The sequence below is a fragment of the Augochlora pura genome, chromosome 2, assembly GCF_028453695.1.
Source record: "Augochlora pura isolate Apur16 chromosome 2, APUR_v2.2.1, whole genome shotgun sequence".
Lineage (NCBI taxonomy): Eukaryota > Metazoa > Arthropoda > Insecta > Hymenoptera > Halictidae > Augochlora > Augochlora pura.
This window is the reverse complement of record NC_135773.1, coordinates 16,416,083-16,437,220: the sequence shown is the minus strand read 5'-3', so window position 1 is coordinate 16,437,220 and position 21,138 is coordinate 16,416,083. Positions and strand designations below refer to the sequence as shown.

Here is a 21,138-nt window from a genome sequence, read left to right as displayed (position 1 = left end):
AGCGCTCGGAGTACTTTGTTCGCGAAGGCTGTGGCCACGGCATTCATTCGATAAAGTGGTGTAACGATCCACCCACGCCGAGCCGCTTCCCGTGTGAGAGCAGCAACACTGGCCCCGGTGGTGCTGCACCGCGTTGCACCGTGCTGCACCGAGTCGCATCGCCACGAGATTTAGGTGCAGCGCAGCCGCACCGTTCTGCGGGCACACGCGAACCCGAAAACGCGTGTACCGGTGAACGAGGGGCGAGAACTTGCGACTGCAACCCTTGCGAATGCAGTTACGCGTGCAATTGATACCGTCGCCGCAGGCACTGAGCGAGTTTCCTTAGGGCGACCTCGTTTTCTTTGACCCTTTATTTAGCGGCGATCAATGCCTGGCAAATTTGCACAGTGTAGACGGAAATTCTGCTTAGAAACCGACAAGCTGAGTATGTATTCGTAGTTTTGCATGTTCCTCGAACCGACGGACTTCGTGTTTCTTTTGGAATCATTGTTATGTCTTCTGTCATTTTCTCAGATTAACTTCGCTAAATAATTATGTGTCGCTGATTGATTACTAGGCACCGATCTTTTATGCATAGCAAATATGTGAAGAACGTGTGGTGTTTATGTACGAAAAATATGCTGACATGTACGAGAAATATGCAGAGGTATACAACGAAATATGTGCTGACATATAGCGAAAAAGTATGCTGATATGCAAGAGAAATACAAAGAATTAACCCTCAGGGCTCTAAATATTCCCGGCCGAAACAGAGTAAACGCATGTCTGCGTCCTTCGGCTACAACGGCGACTTTCGCCAAACGCATATATGCGTCCATGGAGCCCTAAGGGTTAGAATTAATTCGTTCAAAAAGATATTCTCCATGAGCGCGGAATATATATACATATGTTTATTGCAAAGAACATACGTCCTAACATATTGCGTACGTTTTCAAACGTAAAACGCAAAGGCATATATATAGAAAAATATATTTTTATAATAAAACAGTATAATTTTTATATGACTTTTAATAGTGTCGGTACCGTAGAGATTATTTTTCAAAGGGTAAATCCCACGTGACTCCGTGGTAATAAATAAAGCAACAACAACTAAGGGCACCTTCGATCAACAATAACAATAACAGTTTATTATTAAAAAGTCCACAACTTACTTCAACGAATAATAACAACAACAACAACGCAACGACTTCAACAACGACAATGACAACGGCTTAACAACAATAACGATTTCAACAACTACTACGACAACAACAACGACTTCTCTACGCAACGTTTCTCCTTCGAATGCCAGCGCTTTTCCAAATTATCCTACTCTCTCTCTCTCTCTCTCACTCTCTCTCGCATTCATACTCTTTCGCTCTGCCTCACTCGCTATCTCATTCATACTCGTTCTCTCTTTTTCTTTCTTTATTTCCCTCTCGCTCACTCACACTCTATCTTTCGGCCACGCAAGGACTTCGAGGAACCTAAGCAATAGACTCAGGTCACTCGAAGTCGCCCAAACACTCTGCCGTCATGTGTCCCATTCATTACCATTTTATTGCATTCAACCATTCTGCCTTTCATACCTGAAAAAAACCATACAGTACTATAAATGGTCTACAGTTTGCGCATGCAAATAAATTGAATTAAATTAAATATCTTCCATCAAATATCAAAGCTTGTCTGGGATAGCCATCCAGTATGCAGAGGCGTTCCGTAATAATCAGTTTGCCCAGTAAAACACGACCAGCCATCCGCGTTAAACTGAAAAATGAATGAACTGGATCGAATAAATGATTTCCGAGATAAACATTCATGAGCGTGGTCTGTTTCGAGCGACGGACATTTCATGCTCCACATTTTTCATATTCAGACGATCGATACCTGCGGAGACGTCGTCTTCTCATATCGCATATAGGTACAACAGTTGTATTTTTAAGCCCCGGGAGCAGAAAAGAATCGGCCCTTAATGACCAAACTGGTTTCGATCGAAGCCCGGTCGAAAGAACGATTCAGCACCGGTGAGAAGTCGCTCGGAGGAGGCACGGAGTCGTATAAAAGTCTGCCCCGGGCTTACCGTCGCATAAATAAATAAAGGAAGTTAGCGGGAGGCGATCGTCTAAATTGCAAAGCGGAACGCAGTCGGCTAGCAGGCTGCTCGAGGATTCACAACTCGGACGGAGCGCCTCGCTGCGAGACAGTCGAAGTTTCGTTCGTCTTTGCATACGGGATTGACCAGCGGGTCGAAAGGGACGGAAGAGACACCGTTCCGGGACGAATCGAGCAACGCTAGTCAGTTCGAAGTCAGTTATCGAGCGGTCGACGACTGGCACACGCTCGGAAAGCCTGCCAGCAATCAGCCCTTCCCGACAGTTAGTTAGTCGTCATTTCGAAATCCCTTGGAAATCCGGCGAAGCTTTTAGACTTCCGGCGGACAGCTCCAAGTTGAGCAACTTCTCCGCGAGCACAGATGGGATCCCTGTCGGATAGTTGGCAGGCGTCGGGGATTCAAGCGTTGTTGATTAAACTCGAGAATTATTTAAAAAGCTAATTAAATTCGATCCCGCGAAATAATTGCTATTTAAGCGACGCGCCGTCGAGTTTCCTGCTATCGTGCTAAACCAAGCCACGTCAGGAGCTTCCTTGCTCGCTAAGTTCACGCGATCCTTGCTTATCAATTTCCTTTCACAGATTCTTCGACGCTTTCGAGGTCGGCGATGAATTTATTAGACCAAACGTTAATCACTTAAACAAGCTGCTAGAATTTATAGGTTTCGTGGTATCATTACAAACCCTTGGACAAAGGAGTTCTAATTATGGTAGCTGTAAACCTGGAACAAAATAGATCTGTGTCTTTCCGAGATAAAGAAGTTATAATTGTGGCAGCTCTGAAAAAGATTCTGAAATACCGATCACAATTTTGAAAGGAATATACTGACACTATGGGTAAGAGAAATAATTTAATGTTATTTATAATTGTCTTTATATTACAGTCTGTCCCAAAAATATCTGACAACTCAAAAGTGAGGGATACCTCAGATCATTTCAAGCAACTTTTTCCTTTCCAACAATTTTTTCCGAGAAATCGTTAACGAGATATTGACGGAGTACATTGACCGATAACAGGCGAGTATCGCTGGCGCGAGGCGGCTGAGCCAATGACAGACGCTGCGCTTTGGTCGCTTGTTGGATTGGCTGTCTTGCGCCAACGGAGTTCGCTTCTCGTTGATCAATGTTCTTCGCTAATAACTTGTGCCTCGAAGAAAATGTTTGTAAAGGAAAAAGTTGCTTGCAATGACCTCAGATATCTCCCATTTCCGGATTGTTAAACATTTTTGAGACATCTTGTCTATCAGGCCTGAATATCTAAAGATCGATGAGGGTTGAATTCTTCTGATGTCCTCATTATTCTGTATATTACTTATCCATTTTTGCAATGAATGTATAAAAGCCGCATTCTAATTATAAACGCTTGCCACTTATGCAGTTAGTTTAATCGTTTACCACATGTTGTTTTTGTGTTGTTCTCCCATTTCTGCATTGTTAGATATTTTTGAAACATCCTGTATATTAAAGAAGATATATCAATAACACCACAGAACTACACGCAGCGGAAGACAAAAGATATTAAAGTGACAACAGAAAAAGGTGAACTATGCAGTTCACTTGGGTCCCTTAATTCTTGTCTGCAGCATGATCCATTGGCGTGTCCCCGCAAACTCTTTAATGCATAGTATATAATTATACCTATTTCTCTTAAGAGATTAATTTTTGTGAATACGTAAGACGTATTTTAATTTCAACAAAATACATGGGATACTAAAATTCAAATGTTATTTCGCAACCAAGGCTCACTGTTTATAACGCACACGAAGAAAACTGTCAATACTATGAATATTTATTCATAGTATATCAATAATGCTATATGGTATATGAAATTTATTAAAATTAGTAAATAATTATTCTGTGAATTTTACATATTTATGATAAAAATAAATACGCAGATATCGATCCAAGAAAATCGATATAATGCTCCTGGACTTATTAAAATGACCAAAGTCATTTTTCCTTCGTATTTCTTACGAGAAATGTAAGTAGAAATGTAAGTATGTAATGTGTCAACTAGTGTCTTCCAGGTGTCCGTAGATATTACGGAGATATTTCTGCGGTAATGGTGTTCATAGACTGTATAATGATATGGTGTGATGGACAGTGATGTTTGCATGGAAGGAGGAGTGTGACGCGGCGTATGGAAAATATTGCGTTGACGACGGGTTCTTGTTATGGAAACGAGCGTGCGCGTATGCTTTATATAGTGTGCATGGAATATACATAGTTGAAAGGAGAGCGAGGAGTGAGACGGATGTAATTGTTATTATAAGAAAAGTATTGTGAACAAGCAGTCGCGCAAGTAGAGAATTCTTTTAAAAGATCGATTGAGAGAAAATGAGAGTGGGAGAAGCAACGTTTTATGGAAGATGTGCAGAAAATTTTATTTCAGTAACAGATAAAAGATGAAAACTGACGAATAAAATTTTATTCGACACTATTGAATAAATATTCGATCGAATAAAACTTCATCTAAATAAAAATGTATTCGAATAAAATATTATTCGAACATGTGTATATTTATACAGGCATTCGTACGGAAAAGTATTGATATTGTTACGAGCACCGGATGGATGACCGGTGCCGCCTTAGAATTCGCCCTTCAAATAAAAGACGGCAACGGGGTTCAGGGTCTTCCGACCGAGCTGAACTCTGGCAGTTGTGATTTGATAGTGAATGCGCGACGTTGACATTAATTCAATCGATATATTGTAAAATTGAATTGTATCGTAGAGAGTTGTAAAGAGTTGTGAAAATAAATTGTCAGTTCATTATGCCGCGAACACGCGAAACGGGGCAAACGGGGCGACGGGAATCGGACGAGGTTCCCGAAGCCCGCAACAATATTAATAAAAATGATAGAGTATAGGGTCTCTTTTCATAATTTATCGATTTATTTCTTACGCACTCCTCTTAATAGAATAAAAAATTATTCCAATAAAAACTAATTCAAAGAAAGAATTATGCAAATAAAGAATTATTCAAAGAAAGAATTATTTAAAACAGAATCATTTAAAAAAGAATCATTCAAATAAAGAATTGTTCACATAAAGGATTATTGTACTAAAAAATGATTCGGATAAATAGATAGAATAATTTATGACCACTAATGAACTATGTGAATATAACATTCGACTAAAGGGAATTCTCACTCAAATAATTATCCTACATAAATATTTAATCGAAACAGTCCAAATAATAATCAACTCTATTTTATAATATATTACATTACCTTACGGTGTTTCTATTAAATATATTTCATTATTAAATGTGTAAATTCAATGGATCAACTCGCAATTCCACCACAAAAAATCATCGATCGAACCTCGCTGCCGGCGATACCGTCTCGGATCTTAATCGCGCTTGGATATCCGCGAACGAATCAATCGCACGAGACCAGAATCTATATTTAAAGGTTCGATTATCCGGCAGGCTCTTTCGCAGAGTTCCGAAAGCGCGGAATCGGGGCGAAATGGATCTTCCTCCGTTGGATGCGAGTGCGCGGGGCTCTTTTTCTTTAACCGATTCACCCTCTTTCTCGCCCGCGTCTCTGTCATTCCTGCTTCGGATTCTCTCTGCAGCTGTTCAAGGAAACTACGGCGGCCGTCTTACTTCTTAAAAGATCGACTCCTTCCGCTCCCACCCTCTCGCCAGAGCCATGGTTCGTTGGAATTTCAAACCAATTTGTCCGATGCAGCGTCTCGAAATCGGCATCGAGCCGATCGCTCGCCGATTCCATTCGGAAACAATGCCGGATTCGAAAGGCCTGGATAAAAGGTTGCCTTAGGGATTTTCGTCTGCCCCATGGAAATTGTTGGGAAATAAAGGCGAGCTTCCCGATCGCCGGATCTTTTACGGAAGAGGAAAGAATTCGTTACGAGAAGCGCGAGCTAAAGTATTCCGACGTTTGTGTCTTTTCGATTTGATCCGTTCGTTCTTATCATAATGTTATTGCTTCCCTGGTCAGCTTTTGTTCGATTTCCTTTTGTTTCGTATGGAAATGTCGTTGGTTTTTTATTTCAGTGATTGACTCGGTTTAAGGCTCATTCGTTATATTATAGTGATAATAATAATTAGTTTAATAATTTAGTAATAATAATGATAATAATAATTTTGTATTCATGTGTGCGGGAGAAAAATCTTTGTTATAAGAAGAAAAGATGTACGAGAAAAGATTTTTTATAGTACAATAATGAACAAAATAAAGGTATGTAAAAGGTAAGACACGTAACTGTTGCCATAATTTTTCAAACTCTGAAGTCAAGATCATCTGAAGATCTTAGCATAGTTGTTGAATTCATCTTTCCATCAGCAGTGACATTGCGAAATAAAAATACAGTTCCATTAAAAAAAATCAAGGTAAACTTGACTTTTAATCGAAACACAATATTTTCGGAAATTTTCTATTTTTCAATGTATAGTCACTTAAATACTGATTAACTTTCATTCGCAAACATTTTCGTATCAAACTGTGAACAGTGTACAAAAAATCGTGGCACAGTTACGTATACAGTTACATTACATAACAATATATATTACATTACATAAACATTGTTCTGTTTGTACTATCAGTATACATACATAACGATAAAATACAATATAACAAATAAGGAATAATAAACATATAATGTATGCAATGTATATAGTACAGGATATACAATATGTATGTATATAATACAAGAAATATAATAAATGAAAAATTATCAGATATAAAAGTAATACCGTTGTTAAAATACCAACAAAATAGAAAGATATATCCGACTAAATCCTCTTATAAAATCTCAAATTCTTTAAATAATATTTTATATTATTCTATACATACATTCAAGAATATTATACTATGATGTATCCCAACGCGTACTAATGATAAATCTACAACCCATTTAATTTTCTTCACGAAGATACGAAATCACGATCGTGACCCACACAGTGATCGCTGATAGCGAACGTGATAAATTTGGCGTATAATATCTGGAAAACTAATTATCCGAGAATCGCATAATCCAGGCGATAACTGGTAAAAAGAAACGAGAGAACGATGGAGAAACCACGACAGAAATAACCAAATGGTTCCTCGAGCAGAAAGTAGGATAACGAGACTAATTCGACGACTGGCCCGGTGAATTATCACGGGATGAAGAAGTGGATCCTTCTCTCTCTCTCTTTTTCTCTCTATGTGTGTACTTGCCAGTTTTTCAGGGATCGAAATAAAACTTCTGCGCGACAGTTTAATAAAAGTTCTTCCAAGTAATTTCACGCGCGGTTCACGTTCTTTGAGCCGAATCGCTGATCCGTGCTTGAAAACGGAGGCGAGGCTTGCCGCCTAAGTTTATCCACCACCTCTCTCTCTCTCTCTCTCTCTTCTCTCTCTCTCTCTCATTCTTTCTCTCTTCACTAGCAACGAACGTTTTCGTTATTTTTCGTTTCCCGTACCGCCGAGCAGCGGCCACTTTTCCGTCACAGAACCAGCCGGCGAGTTACGTTCACGGGAAACTGGCTGCTGCAATAAACCTCTGGACCCGATGTCCCGCGGTGTTCTTTCCGCAGCTGAAATACGGCCGCAATATGTCGGTGAATTTAGGGTAGCCACGTTTAGCCGAAGTCAAACGCGATCCCACGATCCGCACTGACGATCGACGCTGACAATTTCGATTCCACGATTGCAATTCATACGAGAGACTTTGCTGTTCCACAATCGCGTACTTTTTCATCAGGGAAAAAGGAACGTTGCAACAATGATACGTCTACTTTTGTAGTCCGTCGATCAAGAATTTTCCAATTTCGCAATTTGTTGTACTTTTTGACCGAACACGAATTCTTTGAGAGATTAGACGCTAGCCCTTGTGAAAGAGTAACTGTAAGACTTGTTTATAAAATTGAAAATATTGTATGTATTGCTTTCTATGATCTATGTATTGCTTTCTATGATCTTTGTATATTGCTTTCAACGACATTTGTATATAATATTTACGACTCTTTTTTCGCAGGCGATGCAGCTTTTGCTTTCGTTTCAAGCGCTGGCAGTACGAAAATAGGACTGTGTCGACGTGATAAGAATTTCTGGGTAGTTCCAGCGTTAATCGTATCAGGGGCTTGGAGTCGTTCTGAATAATTGAGTCGGTGGACTGTGTTAGAGAGGAAATAGAGAAGAAAGCGCCCGCGTGCGAGAGAGAGAGAGAGAAACGAGAAGCATGGAAGCGAAGAGGAAGATAGTGCTCTCCTAAAAAGTAAAGATCGAACGCTAGACGGTGGGGTAGTCTGCGTCGGGGACTCGTCGAAACTCGTAGGTCGTTGCACTTGTCGCCAGAAGGCCGTCATGCTCTTTACGATCCCCGTAAATTATTGCCCTGTTATCGATTCGCGAACCTGCGAATCTATTCTCCTTGCGATCTGCATTTTACTTCTTGTTTTATGATCGAAGATTCATTTACGTCCTCCTTCTTCTGTTATATTCTACTCGACATTCATTTACCCTCTGTCAAACTACAGATTTTTACACAAATTTACTATTTCCCTATTCTCGTACGTTTTATTAATATTTTAGACAAATTTCTAGACAAATTTCATGAAAATTTTATAGAAAATAATAATTTTATAAAAAATTATATTGGAGATTCACTTATTATCTATCAAACTGCAAATTTTTACGCGAATTTACTATTTTTCTGTTTTCATGGATTTTAAAAATATTTTATACAAATCCCATACAAATTTTATACAAATCCCATACAAATTTTATACAAATTTCATGAAAATTTTATATAAATTTCATGTAAATCTCATACAAATTTCATGGAAATTTCGTGTTTTCGCGACATAATAAAGAGAGCTGAGTTTACCATTCGTAATCGGTCTTCGCTTTCAGGCAACTTCCGAGAAGGTTCAAATCCAGGATATCTCATTAATCCTGATCCTTAAACCTTTTACGACCGAGCTGTCGCAGTTAAGGCTAAAACTATTAGAAGCTCGTGGGAGCGATAAGCCGCGCCTACTTTCGACGCTCCGCGCGGCAACGCTTCTGGTTTGATCACGCATTTAAGATGGATCCGCGATTAATTCGTTCACCTGATTCGTTTATTCAAATTCTACGATCCTCGTGGATGTTGTCGAATTTTTTAGCGAATCCAGTACCGCTTCTAAACTTTCTACAATTTCTTTCTGTAAATCCAGCAACTTTTTACTGGGATCCCTCCGGGCGTTCTACAAACTATTGTGTAAGTCCTGCCATTTTCGCGAACGTTCTACAATTCTTGCTGAGAATCCCACGTCTCTCGACTCTTTTGCACGTGCTCTGTTCATTTTTGATCTATCTGTTGAATAAAAAAATTAATCTCGCGAGTAGGTATTTATTTACCACCCGTTTAACTGAGTGGAATCGAATTCACACAAACGTTTCATAAAGAGGACATATTTCTTACCCCAATTAATAAAAAGTAACCATTTAAACTCAAGAGGTGACGATGAAGTCATCAGTAAAAACTGCTTCATTACAAAATAATCTCCGAACCAACAAAATTATATATACATAAAAAGCTACTGAAAATATTGTATGCATCGCTGTACACAATTTCATCTGCGCATAATCCACTAATTATAAATAACGAAATATAGAAATACCTAAGATCGGAAATACTATCTCAGATTTAGAGTTAAAACGTCTTCGAGGATAAAGGATTAATAAAAAGTTAAAAATGACAGTGTAAATTATTATTCTCATAAATGCACAGTTCTAACAAGTTAGTAAATATAATTTTAACTGGTCCAGAATTCTACGACGTTCTCGTTTCACCTCTTCTGTATTCCTCGAAAGAGCGACTTCGAAATTGTTTTGGAACATCCGGAATTTTATCGAACTTCCCATAAACCTCCAACTTTTTGGAATTCCATAAAATTTCTTCCCCGCCCGACCCGTAAAGTTGATTTGGGCGTCCTACAATTTTTATGCGGGTTCTTGGGACGAGTACTCGGAAGATAGTGGAGGAAAGGGCATGGTCGCGTCTTCGAGCCGGATTGAAAAGCGAATCGAATTCAGGCGCGATCGATTCTCTTTGGCTGGGCAATCTATATCGGTAGACAATTCGCCTGGCACTTCCGTTCCAGAGTCCGCCATTCCGGCCAGGAAAAGTTTGACGCGATAAAAGGAATAACGTGTACCAACCGGCGACTGGATTCTCGCAGCTTTGTTGACGTCCCGCGAAAATTCTGAACGCAACATTGCCGGCCGCTCTGGAATTTCAGACTTCTTGCCGCGCTACTTGAATCGTGCTGCTAAAAAGATTCGGCAGAAAGTGACTCCGGCGCGCGTCGACGTCAACGTGGCAATATTTAAGCAGCGATATCGAAGGTAGCACGTTGCTATCGCGATGAAACCCATCGATATCTCTTATTGCAGGTTGCAGGGTGCGTGCAAATATCCATCAATTTGAGACAGCTGCCATGGGAGAACAATTTGTTCGATAATACACATGGAAGAGACGTGATTTTTAATAATGGTAATAATGTACTTTGTAAGACAGGCTACATAAAATCACACGAGTATGATTTTAAAAGTGTTTGATAAATATAGAAGAAAGAAGAAGAATAGTAATGATAATAAGTAAGAGGTAAAGAAAATAACGTAAATACAATAAAGTGCAAAACGAAAATAATAGCAGCTGCCGAAATGAAGAAAGAAAATCTATTCAAATGAAGATGTGATGAAACCTAATTTTCAGATTTGATAAAACAACTAACTTAACTAATTTACAGGATATTTCAACTTGTCAATGATAATATCACAGAGTGCAAAACGAGTTGTCGCAAATTATTTACCGATTCTCTGATTGTGTAAGTATAATATATTTATGTATGTTCCGTATTGTGAAACTGGATATTTACTCGTACATATAAACAAACTGAATACAAATTATAATAAAATGTAACAAACATGAAAATTAATTAAAATAAAATAATAACCAGAAACTGAATAAAATACAGGAGATAAATAAAATATAAATAATAATTTAATATAAAGTGCAAATAAATTAAATGAAATTAAAAGGTTAATAGGAATTGCCACAACAAACTCTGTTTCGTCGCTATAAAAATAATGTCTACAATCGCTATGAGAAGCGGAAGGTTAGTAGAAAATTATCGAGCCCGACAAAGCCGCCAAGAGGATTATAAATAGTCTTTTTCCGGTAAATAGAATGTTAATTGAAAAGGTTAAAGTTTGATCGCGTTTTTCGAATCGCCGATAATTTTCGCGGACATCGAACTGGAACGGAAGCACGCGAGGAAGATTGTTCGCAACAAACGAGCTGAGGCGAGCGCGTTCGTTAAACAATCGTTACCGGGTGGAACCGATTCGAGCCGTTAATTGGTCGGTGATTTGCAAGCTGAGTTGAATTTCGAGGCACACAAGTAGCCCGGGCCAATTTTTCTGGGCCGACTGTCGCCGCTGCGACGAGTCCGCGTCTCGTGAAAATAATCCAGGTTGATTGCCGGCCGGACACCGGCGATGATTCGTTTCACGGCTCCTCGGAATTCAATTTCCACGCCGAAAAATTGCATCGGCGAAGTGCGGAAACGAGCCCTTTACAGTTTCCCCGGCGCCCCGGAAAATATTGAAACGGGTCTTTCGCGGACGCTGAAATATGGATCTGTGTACGAGTGTACTCGCCGCGACCACTCTCACGAATCAGAATTCGCCATCGAGAAATGTTATTTCACGATTATTTCTTTGCACTCTGCCTTTCGCTTTAATCCAACATACCTGACCGAATTACATTACGTTCGATAACGCGTATTACACGCTCTATAATATCGAGAAATATCTCGCGGGACACCGACGATTATTGCGAGGGTTCCATCGAGAGAATTTAAATCCGTTGGAATACTTACACGCTGTGTAAATAATTCTAACAGAGTGAATAAAAAATGCTATTTATTGAATACAAGTAAGGTTAGCGTAAATGTAAATGATTGTTCGGAAGCTAGGTAGGCACAACTACTCGATTCGATCGTTCGCAGAATACTATCTTCTCGTGATAGAAAAGGCGAAAAGGAAAACTCAGTTACGATATTTTCGAAGACGGAAAAGAACCGTAAACCGCTTGACCGGCAACGCAGTGCCGATAGACAAATGGTGGGGGAGGCAACGCAGGCCCAGATTTGAGTGGTCACCCTGAAGCGCCACTAAAATTGTTCTATCACGCCTTAAGATAATTTTCACAGAAACAAAGTTTAGATTTAAGAACTTGTATGGAATGGAAATGCTATGAGTCAGAAATTTTATTTCAGATTTACAGTTAAAATAGCTCCGAGTGCAAGGGTTAAAATATTTAAAATATATGAGAAATAAATTCGAAATCGTCAGAGAGTCTAGCAACATTAAAACCATTGTCACAAGAATAATGTTGAAATATCGTCGATTCATCAAGAGGTTTCTACCATTTGCAAAAATGGATGCTCACGAACACGTATCCTCCGCCAGAAATTGTCCTGTTGTTAATTAGTTTCTGTAATTCGCATTCTTCGTATGAATGAGGGGACAGAATTATTCGTAGGTAATGGCATCCGAGCGCGAACGAACGCGGGAAAATGATATTCGCGGACGAGTTGCGGCGAACGTTAGGCTCCGCGTGTCACTGTCGTAGTCTCATTGTCGTCGGCGCGTCGTGGCGGAAGGGTCCAACGATAAATAGCTAAAGAGAGACAATGGCGGCGATGAGCGGTGGCGAGACGAGCGGAGCGGAGCGGAGAGGAGAGGAGAGGAGAGGAGAGGCTCGCACAGGCTCGGCCATGTGGAATCGCGCGATACGACCGCGGGCTCGCGTACAAACGCCGCGGAATTGCGGAGAATGCTGCGACCAATTTGCACCTGGGGGAATAATGTAAGCTTCCCGGTGAACACTTCCGTAATTCCATTAACGTAACGGCGAAAACCGAGCTCGTTTTCGCAGGAATATTTCGCGATTGTAAGAGATCCACGATGATGTTGCCCCCCCCCCCCCCCCACCTCTGCAAGTACTTTAGGACAGCTGCTTATTTAGTAGAAATTGTCATTATTCATTCTGGTTCGATAATGTCTGCGAGTTCTGTGGTATCGGATTGTCGAAAGTACATATCAAGGTGTAATTAGACTGCGGTCTTTTGTACGAAATCAAAATTATTCCAATCGATTCTGCGGAGTAAAAGTTATTGTCATTCACATTGTAATAGTTTGGACTTCTAGTTAGTTCTTAATTACTTCTGATGTGAATAATATGCAATGTGTTCCAAAAATGTTTCGCTATACGAAAATAGAAGATACTTGAGCTGATTTCAAGCAATTTTTTTCTATACAAAAATTTTCCTTGACACATCGTTAACAGGTTAGTAAGGAAAATCATTGACCAATGAGAAGAAAGTTCCGCTGGTGCGCGGGGGTCGAACCCACGACGGGACGAAACTCAGTTTCGCCCATTGACTCAGCCACCCGCGCGTCAGCGATACTTGCCTGACGTTGTTAAATGTTTTATAATAACGATGTTTTTAATAACGATACCTCGGAGAATATTTTTGTAAAGGAAAAAGTTGCTTGAAATCACCTCAAGTATTTCCCATTTTCGGATTGTTAGATACTTTTGAGACATCCTGTGAGTTAGGCCTGAATAACTGACGATCGATAAAGGTTGAATTCTTCTCACGTCTTTATTGTTCTGTATATTACTTATCCGTTTTTGCCATAAATATGTAAAATCCGCAGTCTAGTTATAAGCGCTAGTCAGTTATGCAATTAATTTAATCATTCATCGCATGTTGTTTTCGTGTTGTTCTCATTTTCGTCGCTCGGTTACTGCACGCATCATATCCCGATATAGTTTCCTACTATGTAGAACATACCACAAAATGCATGGAAACAATTGGGAACAGTGATAATAAAAAAAAGAGATTAATAAAATGGATGCCGAAATTAAAAGAGAAAAGAAACTTGAATTCCCTTTTATAAAACCGACGTTATTTTTATTATGACATAATATATTATATTCTGTAATATAAATAGTATTTTGCCCGTTCAATTTATGAATAATAATTATAACTGCCATAATAATAATGGTAATAATAAAAATATTAATAACAGTAATAATAGTAATTTCAGAAATGATAACAGTTTCCTATCGATTGCTCAAGTTCATTTATTTTTCAACAACCAGTGTTTCTTTTTACTTACCAGTCGAAGAAATTCCAGAGGCACGTGAACATGTTGACGGCGGGTGTCGCACATTGATCGAACCTCACGAGGCACATGCAGATTCACTCGCGACAAAACACCTGTCACGTTCATTCAAGCGTTACTCGTGCTTAGAGGCGCGCGAGGCACGCATCCAACTATTTCGTCTCGATTTCTCGCGAGATGCTTCCGCATCGTGCGAGCGGCGAGCGGACTTCTCGGAGACGAGGAACGGACGCATCTCCACGAGACGAGCCTTAGCAAATTTCCAGTTTGCGTTTCGATGAAATTCGGTGATACGAAATTCTACATCCTCCCTCTTTCCTTTGCAAGGAAAACGCAAAAATGTATCGGTCAATTTCTACCTCGACATTAACTTTCGAAGTCTCTGAATTGTAAACGAACACAGTCGATTCTTATGGTACTTTGCTAAAGTGTAATTTTCACGAGACTCTCCATACGCTTATTCTTTAGCTAGTGAAATTTATGTCGAAGGGGTGAAAGCGCGCCCTCGAAGATTGGAATTGTGAATGTATGTGAACTGTAGAGAATAAGTGAAATTTATTTTATACTTAAATATAACTTTAAATAGAATATAATTATCTATGTAAATGTAATTTTCTATTTATATTCTATTTAAAGGTATATTTAAATAAAAAATAAAATACATGCAACTTTATCCAATAAGCGATAATATCTTTATGTTGCTAACAAAGGCGATATATAACGTAGTTACGATTTTCTCGCAATGAACGGCACGGGCCCATTTCGTGTAAAACGGTTTCAATAAATGAAACAAGTCACCCAGTAACACAGCAAAAGTTTTCCCGCGGTACGATCTATGACGGACCTACTCAAAAGTCGATGAAACTCAATATGATCGAATACTTCTAAAACTATTGCAGACAATAGAACAGCGCACTGATTAACCTCTTGACCACGACAGACTTAGATATGCACCGGCCTTACCATACGGCAGGAATTGAGTTACTACGTGTGCCGAGAACGGCACATTTTTTAGTAGGGATGCATTATTATGAAAACATATGTCAATGATCAAGAAACTAAACTAAATTAAAACAATATTATTTCTTTCTTTATATTCTGAACCGGATTGCTACTGTAAACATTGAACATTTAGTATTAATGTAAGACTTTTTCATAACATATCTAGTAATCTAGTAAAGTGTAATATAATTCGAAACATGAATGAATGTAAAATCTTACATCACATTTCTTACATTCGTAATGTGTCTCACTTCTTTTGTTACGTTTTCGTCGCATTACACATTTGCGCCTTTCGTCTAATTATGGTAAGATCTACCGGAATAATTATCGACAAAATTGTCTGGACGCCTATAGACGCTCTTAGTGTTACAAAGACAAAATTTCTAAGCGCCCACAGTAGCCAAGGGGTTAAAGTTAAAAACTAACCGATTAATATAATCATTTGTATACAATAACTTTGCAAAAGTTAGAAACGAATCTCTTGTTCCTTCCTAAATCTGAGTTTTTGGGCGACCTTAAAAATCTCGCTACACCTTTTATCAAGAAAGTCGGTAGTCAGTCGGTGAAATCTTGTCATAACGTAGCCGGTGTTCCGGAAATGGAGAGCAAAACGAAGATGCTTTGTCAGCCGATAGTCCACGAACCCATCCATTCCGATTCTTTCCGCGGAGCCGTCTGGCTACGATACAATATCCGTCCAGAGCGAAAATTAGAACGAGTCTTCGTCGACAAAGAGTCGCAGTTGCCCCCGAAAACCCTCTCTACAATGGCAGCGTCGCGACAAAGGGGAAACTGCTCGGTCAGGATGTTTCTTTCTTCGCGAAAATGGATATTCCGCTCCGTTTTCGCGGCCCGGTATTATCGCCGCCGTCTCTTTGAAACCGGAATATTTCATTAGGAAGCCTGAAAATGGTCTGGGAAAGCGCCGGGCTCAAAGGGGTCCGCAGCCGAAAATCAATTTCATGATCAACTCTAAATAATTCCGTAGTTAACCTTGAGGTTTATATCTGCGAACGATAACTCTTCTAACAGCATTTATGTTTCGTTCGTATAGCTATAGGGTAACAGTTTCCGTTATTCAAGCACATTAAGTATAATCTTTCGTTTACATGTATACACAGGTGTTCCAAAAATGTTAACAAGCGAGAAACGAGGGATTCCTGAGATCATTTGAAGCAACTTTTTCCTTTGCGAAAATGCAATCGTCTGTTTTGTTTACGAATTATTAACGAAAAACGGTGACCAATGAGAACAGGCGGGATCAGCTAGCGCGAAGCAAATGAATCTCGCCTCTCATTGGTCAACGTTTTTCGTTAATAATTCTTAAACGAAACCGCGGATTGCATTTTCGCTAAGGAAAAAGTCACTTCAAATTATCTCAGGTATAATTTAATTATGTGAGCGTAGATGAAGACGAATGGCGAATAGAATTTGCAGTAGTGAACTAAAAAGAGGTATAGGAATCGCAGCAGAAATGTAATTGCTCACAGTATCAGCTTCAGACAATGAGTAAACGGTTTAAGCTTTATAACAAACCGGAATATTAAAATCTGGTGGTCGAAGCGACACTGTAAAGAAAGGCGGTCGGTATTTTAGCGGAATTCGCGTAGTTTCGCGATGTTTCGCAGTCTCATTCTCGAGGAACGATGATGAATCCGCGAAGCCTGCGATCCGTATGTGAACGTGGACCGCTTTCCTGTTTTTTTACGAGGAACAAGAGTGCATCCAGAGTGCGCTCTCGACTGCGCCGAGTGTTGTTAATGCTTCGAGCATCGGCGTAATTGGGCAATTGAAACCGGGCAAAAGGAAAACGCGGACCCGACGCGACCGGCCCGGCAAATGATCTTCGTTTCGATTCACTTTATTTCGCGAACGCAGCGCGCCGGAGATTTTAATGGATCTCTCTACTGGCTGCTCGACTCGAGACAATGCTTTCGAAAGCGGAGAACCATGCGCCCGCCATACCATTCGCCTTAATTGTTCATCTTTCCACTCATTATCTATGTTTCGTTATTAAGGCGTCTATCCAAGCAAACAAAAACTACACTGCCGCTTATGAGAAACCGGTTATTAACGTTGCATTTCTTTTTTAATACTAGATTTACGGCTCGCTTAAAGCAGCTGTTCTATTTTAGTTTATAAAAGCAAGACGCTTTTTTAGATTTCGAGCGAGAATTATTCTCACATCTGCCGTAAGTTTCGCGATATGTTAGCTGAATAACCATAAATGCAGATTTAAGATCCGAATAATCGTAACTTCAAAAATTAGTAACCCGTCACTGGCGAGTCCCGTGAACCTAATGCTGAATATGGTAAATGCTCCCTCCGTATCGAAATCATTGTCCAATTTATAAATTTACTCTGAATTGAAGGACATAGAAGCTTTTATTTTTATTATATACCGTATATTAGACAACATATTTATTGCATGAAACATTATTTTTTAAAATGGAGCGACCATTTTGATACAAATGATTTAAGCAAATAGAAGAATCATTTCGAGGGAGTACTATTTTAAAAATTCTACGTTGCATTATCCACAATTCTACATTTTTCAAAATCGTGCAGCAAATTTTACGGATTCGTTGTCAATTAGAAGCTTCGAACTTTAAATCCAAGGAAGTCTGATCACGGAAGAAATTCTTTTAAACTTACCAAATAAGTTCAAATCTGTCTAGCTTTCAACGGAACTAGCACCTTCACAGTGAATCTGAAGTCGCCATTTTGTTAACCATTTTGTTAAAAATGATTAAGAAACTAGCTTTGCTTATGAGCGATGCAATACTTGATTCTCTGCTTTCTTAGGTTTCTTATAAATGATACAAATCGCTTCTTCCACGATTCTCAACGAATTCATCCCCCACAGCTTCAGCCACTTGAACCCTTAAGCAAATACGACTGGGAACAGCTGTTGAGTCTCGACGTTGGTTTAAAAAACCGTGCGCGAAAATCTGGCGCCGTTCAACGACAGAACAAGCCACAATGCCCGCGCGCAACAATGCACGGACGACACAATGGGGAGGACAATGCTCGCGTCGAAAGAGAAACGGCAAGGTCAGTGGCGTAACACGCGAAACTTTCGCGCCGTTCCACCCCTGTTTAACACGTTCATTGCCGCGTCACTCATTTATGGAGGGTGGTGTTCATCCAGAGTAAAAATTAAATTTTCCACAAACTAACATGATCACGTATTGTTCCTAATACAGTCTTACTGTTCCTTGGTGGCATAATTTGTGTTTAAAGGACGACACAAATTAAATCTCACCCCGTCTTATGGAATATTCTAACAAGGTAAACTTGTTATTTGCATAGCGAAGATGCCACCTGAAAAAATGCAATCTTCATTGGCAATCAGCACTTAATTATGAAACAATTAAAATAAATAAACTTTTCATTTTATTCAATATTCTTTATGATGCTTTGTAGTTTATTTAAATTTGCGTAAGAGGCGACGTTGGATAAACGAAGATCTTTCTGGTCTACATTGTAGACTCCACAAATCCGTTTAAGGGCAACCGTACGTAATGATAGAACTCCGAGAGTGGAGAATGCTGAAGAGTTAGTCTGCGTGTTTGTAGACTCGATCAAACTTCGCTAGATTAGCTATTTCCGGTGTGGTGGCGCGCGAGGCGATGCAGCTTCGTTCGGCATTCTATTCGGCCTTTGAATATTTCAGCCTTTCATTTCCCGTGATATTGTATCCTTGAACTTCCCGCGGCTCGACGAGCCGAGCCGAGCCGAGTGCTCTGCCCTTGGCCTTCCGTTATTCTCCTCGCCGCGGAGGCCGCAATTTCGATTATCCGAAATGAATGCGTCCCTGAGGACCGAATGACAGAGCTGCTGTGAAGTGGCGATAGGACCGAGTTGACCACTTCGCGAGGCTGCAAAATTTTAACCAGCCAGAATTGACCTCCGTGAAACTTTTCACGCGGTTTAAACTTAGCGGCATACTAAATGCAAAAAGAAACGAAATTGTTCTACTACGACTATCGCAGCCCTGCTGGCCGGTTTAGAATATCGTTTGTTTTTCAAGCATCGCTATTTTCTTCCAATTCAGACTTATAGGTATTTTATCTGATAGCTCAGGGCATCGTATAGCACTGAATAAATGCAAAATAGTTAATATCCATATTTCGTTATTGTATTTAGATTTTTTTTATCAATATATTTATGAAAAACTTGGCTAGATTTATCTGTCGACCAAAAGATTCTATGATTAAGATGTGTTTTCATTGCGTAACTAATTTTAAAAGAATGATACGTTTTGATAAATTATAATTACTTTATATACTATATATTAAATAATATAAATTACTTATATTATATATACGTATTATTAGTTGAGTAATTCTAATTACTAGAATACTGGCAAAGTCCTCGCGGAAACTGGAAAACCTGGTTAACGCAGGCTCTTATTTTCCGGCATAAAAATGAAGGCGCGTCAGAATTAATGCCCTGACCCCGAAAATGTCCAGCGCGAACGCGTATCACGTTTCATTAATCCCAGCGATTAAAACGCGGCAACTTTTTCAGGGCCCGGTTGCGACAAGATAAACGCGTCAAGCCCGGCTTGTGACGCCCCGCCGACGAGAGCTTCCATTCTTCATGAACTCGCGCGACCCGCCGGCTAACTACCCTTTAAACAAATAAAGTAATTTACATGCCGACAGACGCGGTATCTAGCTCGCTGCGAAACCCATTTTTCCCGGCGAGCTCGCGACACGGGAACAAAGCCGCTCCCTGAACATTACGTATGCGGAGAGACGCTACGGCGACAGTGTCGACTGATAAGAAAATGTTGTGCAGCAGAGCAAGACTGTTAAGGGACATGTACGAGTCGCCGGTTTATCGTCGGCTGCATCGCAATGGCGACCCAGACAATAGATAACACCGTGCGACATCGATTTTGTCACCGTTCCGATAACCGACACATGATTCTCAGAAGTTTTGATCCGACGAGGACGAACGCGGAAGTGTAACCAGGAAAGTTACACGGACGTCCAATTATTTTTGAAAAACTGACGATCGAAAGTTGTGGTATTCCGCCGTCTATTAAAACCTCGCAGTCCGGTAACGGGGTCTCCGGAGACCTTCCTATTTTATCGACAATGACGAAACTGCGTGTGTGTTAGTGATTTAAACCCTTGCGCTACGGCTTATTTCACGTGGATTAACATTTGTTTGTTACTAATAAATTCTTGCGCCGGATAGGATATAAGATATTATATTTATTATATAGTAACCGTCACTTCAATGTTTAAATATTAATGATAAGTGGATAAAATTTTATTTTAATTTAAGAAATAAAATGTACATACGTAATAGATCACGTTCCAAATCTTTATAATGAGTCCAACACAGTATTATAGTGCAACGGGTTAATATTGTTCCCTATCGTGTGTTTGCAAAACCAGACGACTTCATGGAAACAGACATGATTAACCTCTTCCAACCGCAGACAATGTGGAATTAGGGTTCTAAATATTTGGTAAAGTTTTGCGGAGCATTATATCATCGCGTCGACCCTGATTTTAAAAAATTCTTATCCTTTTTAATTATTGCCTCTCATTTTACATCCTTTTTACTATAGTTATTGGATGCATCTGCGTGACAAATAAAACCAGCCCTTGATTTCGTAGCGAAAAATGAGAAACTTGGCCGCGGTTAGAGGGTGAACATGTTCCGTGCCACTTGACACACGCTTACATATTCACTACTTTTAATGCTCTGAAAATATAGACTTTATAATACGTTTTAAAGAACAATATTATATAAATCACAAAAATTATTATTAATTGTGAAAAGTATTATATATTACGGTATTACAGAAAAGTAGTATAGAA

The 21,138-nt window shown here is 39.6% G+C and overlaps 1 protein-coding gene across 7 annotated transcripts in view; it reads right to left on the bottom strand.

The window, feature by feature from the left end:
- The window catches only part of LOC144478415 (uncharacterized), a 248,983-nt gene that overhangs the window by 162,677 nt on the left and 65,168 nt on the right, over window positions 1-21,138 (bottom strand). The window contains exon 1 of one of the 7 annotated variants that reach the window (XM_078196274.1): window positions 14,288-14,488. The exons of the other annotated variants lie outside the window; for them this stretch is intronic. Within the exon in view, the coding sequence (XP_078052400.1) occupies window positions 14,288-14,364 (77 nt within the window). The 5' untranslated portion in view covers window positions 14,365-14,488. Of the gene's footprint in view, window positions 1-14,287; window positions 14,489-21,138 lie in introns of those variants that run through there. 7 annotated transcript variants of the gene reach the window in all.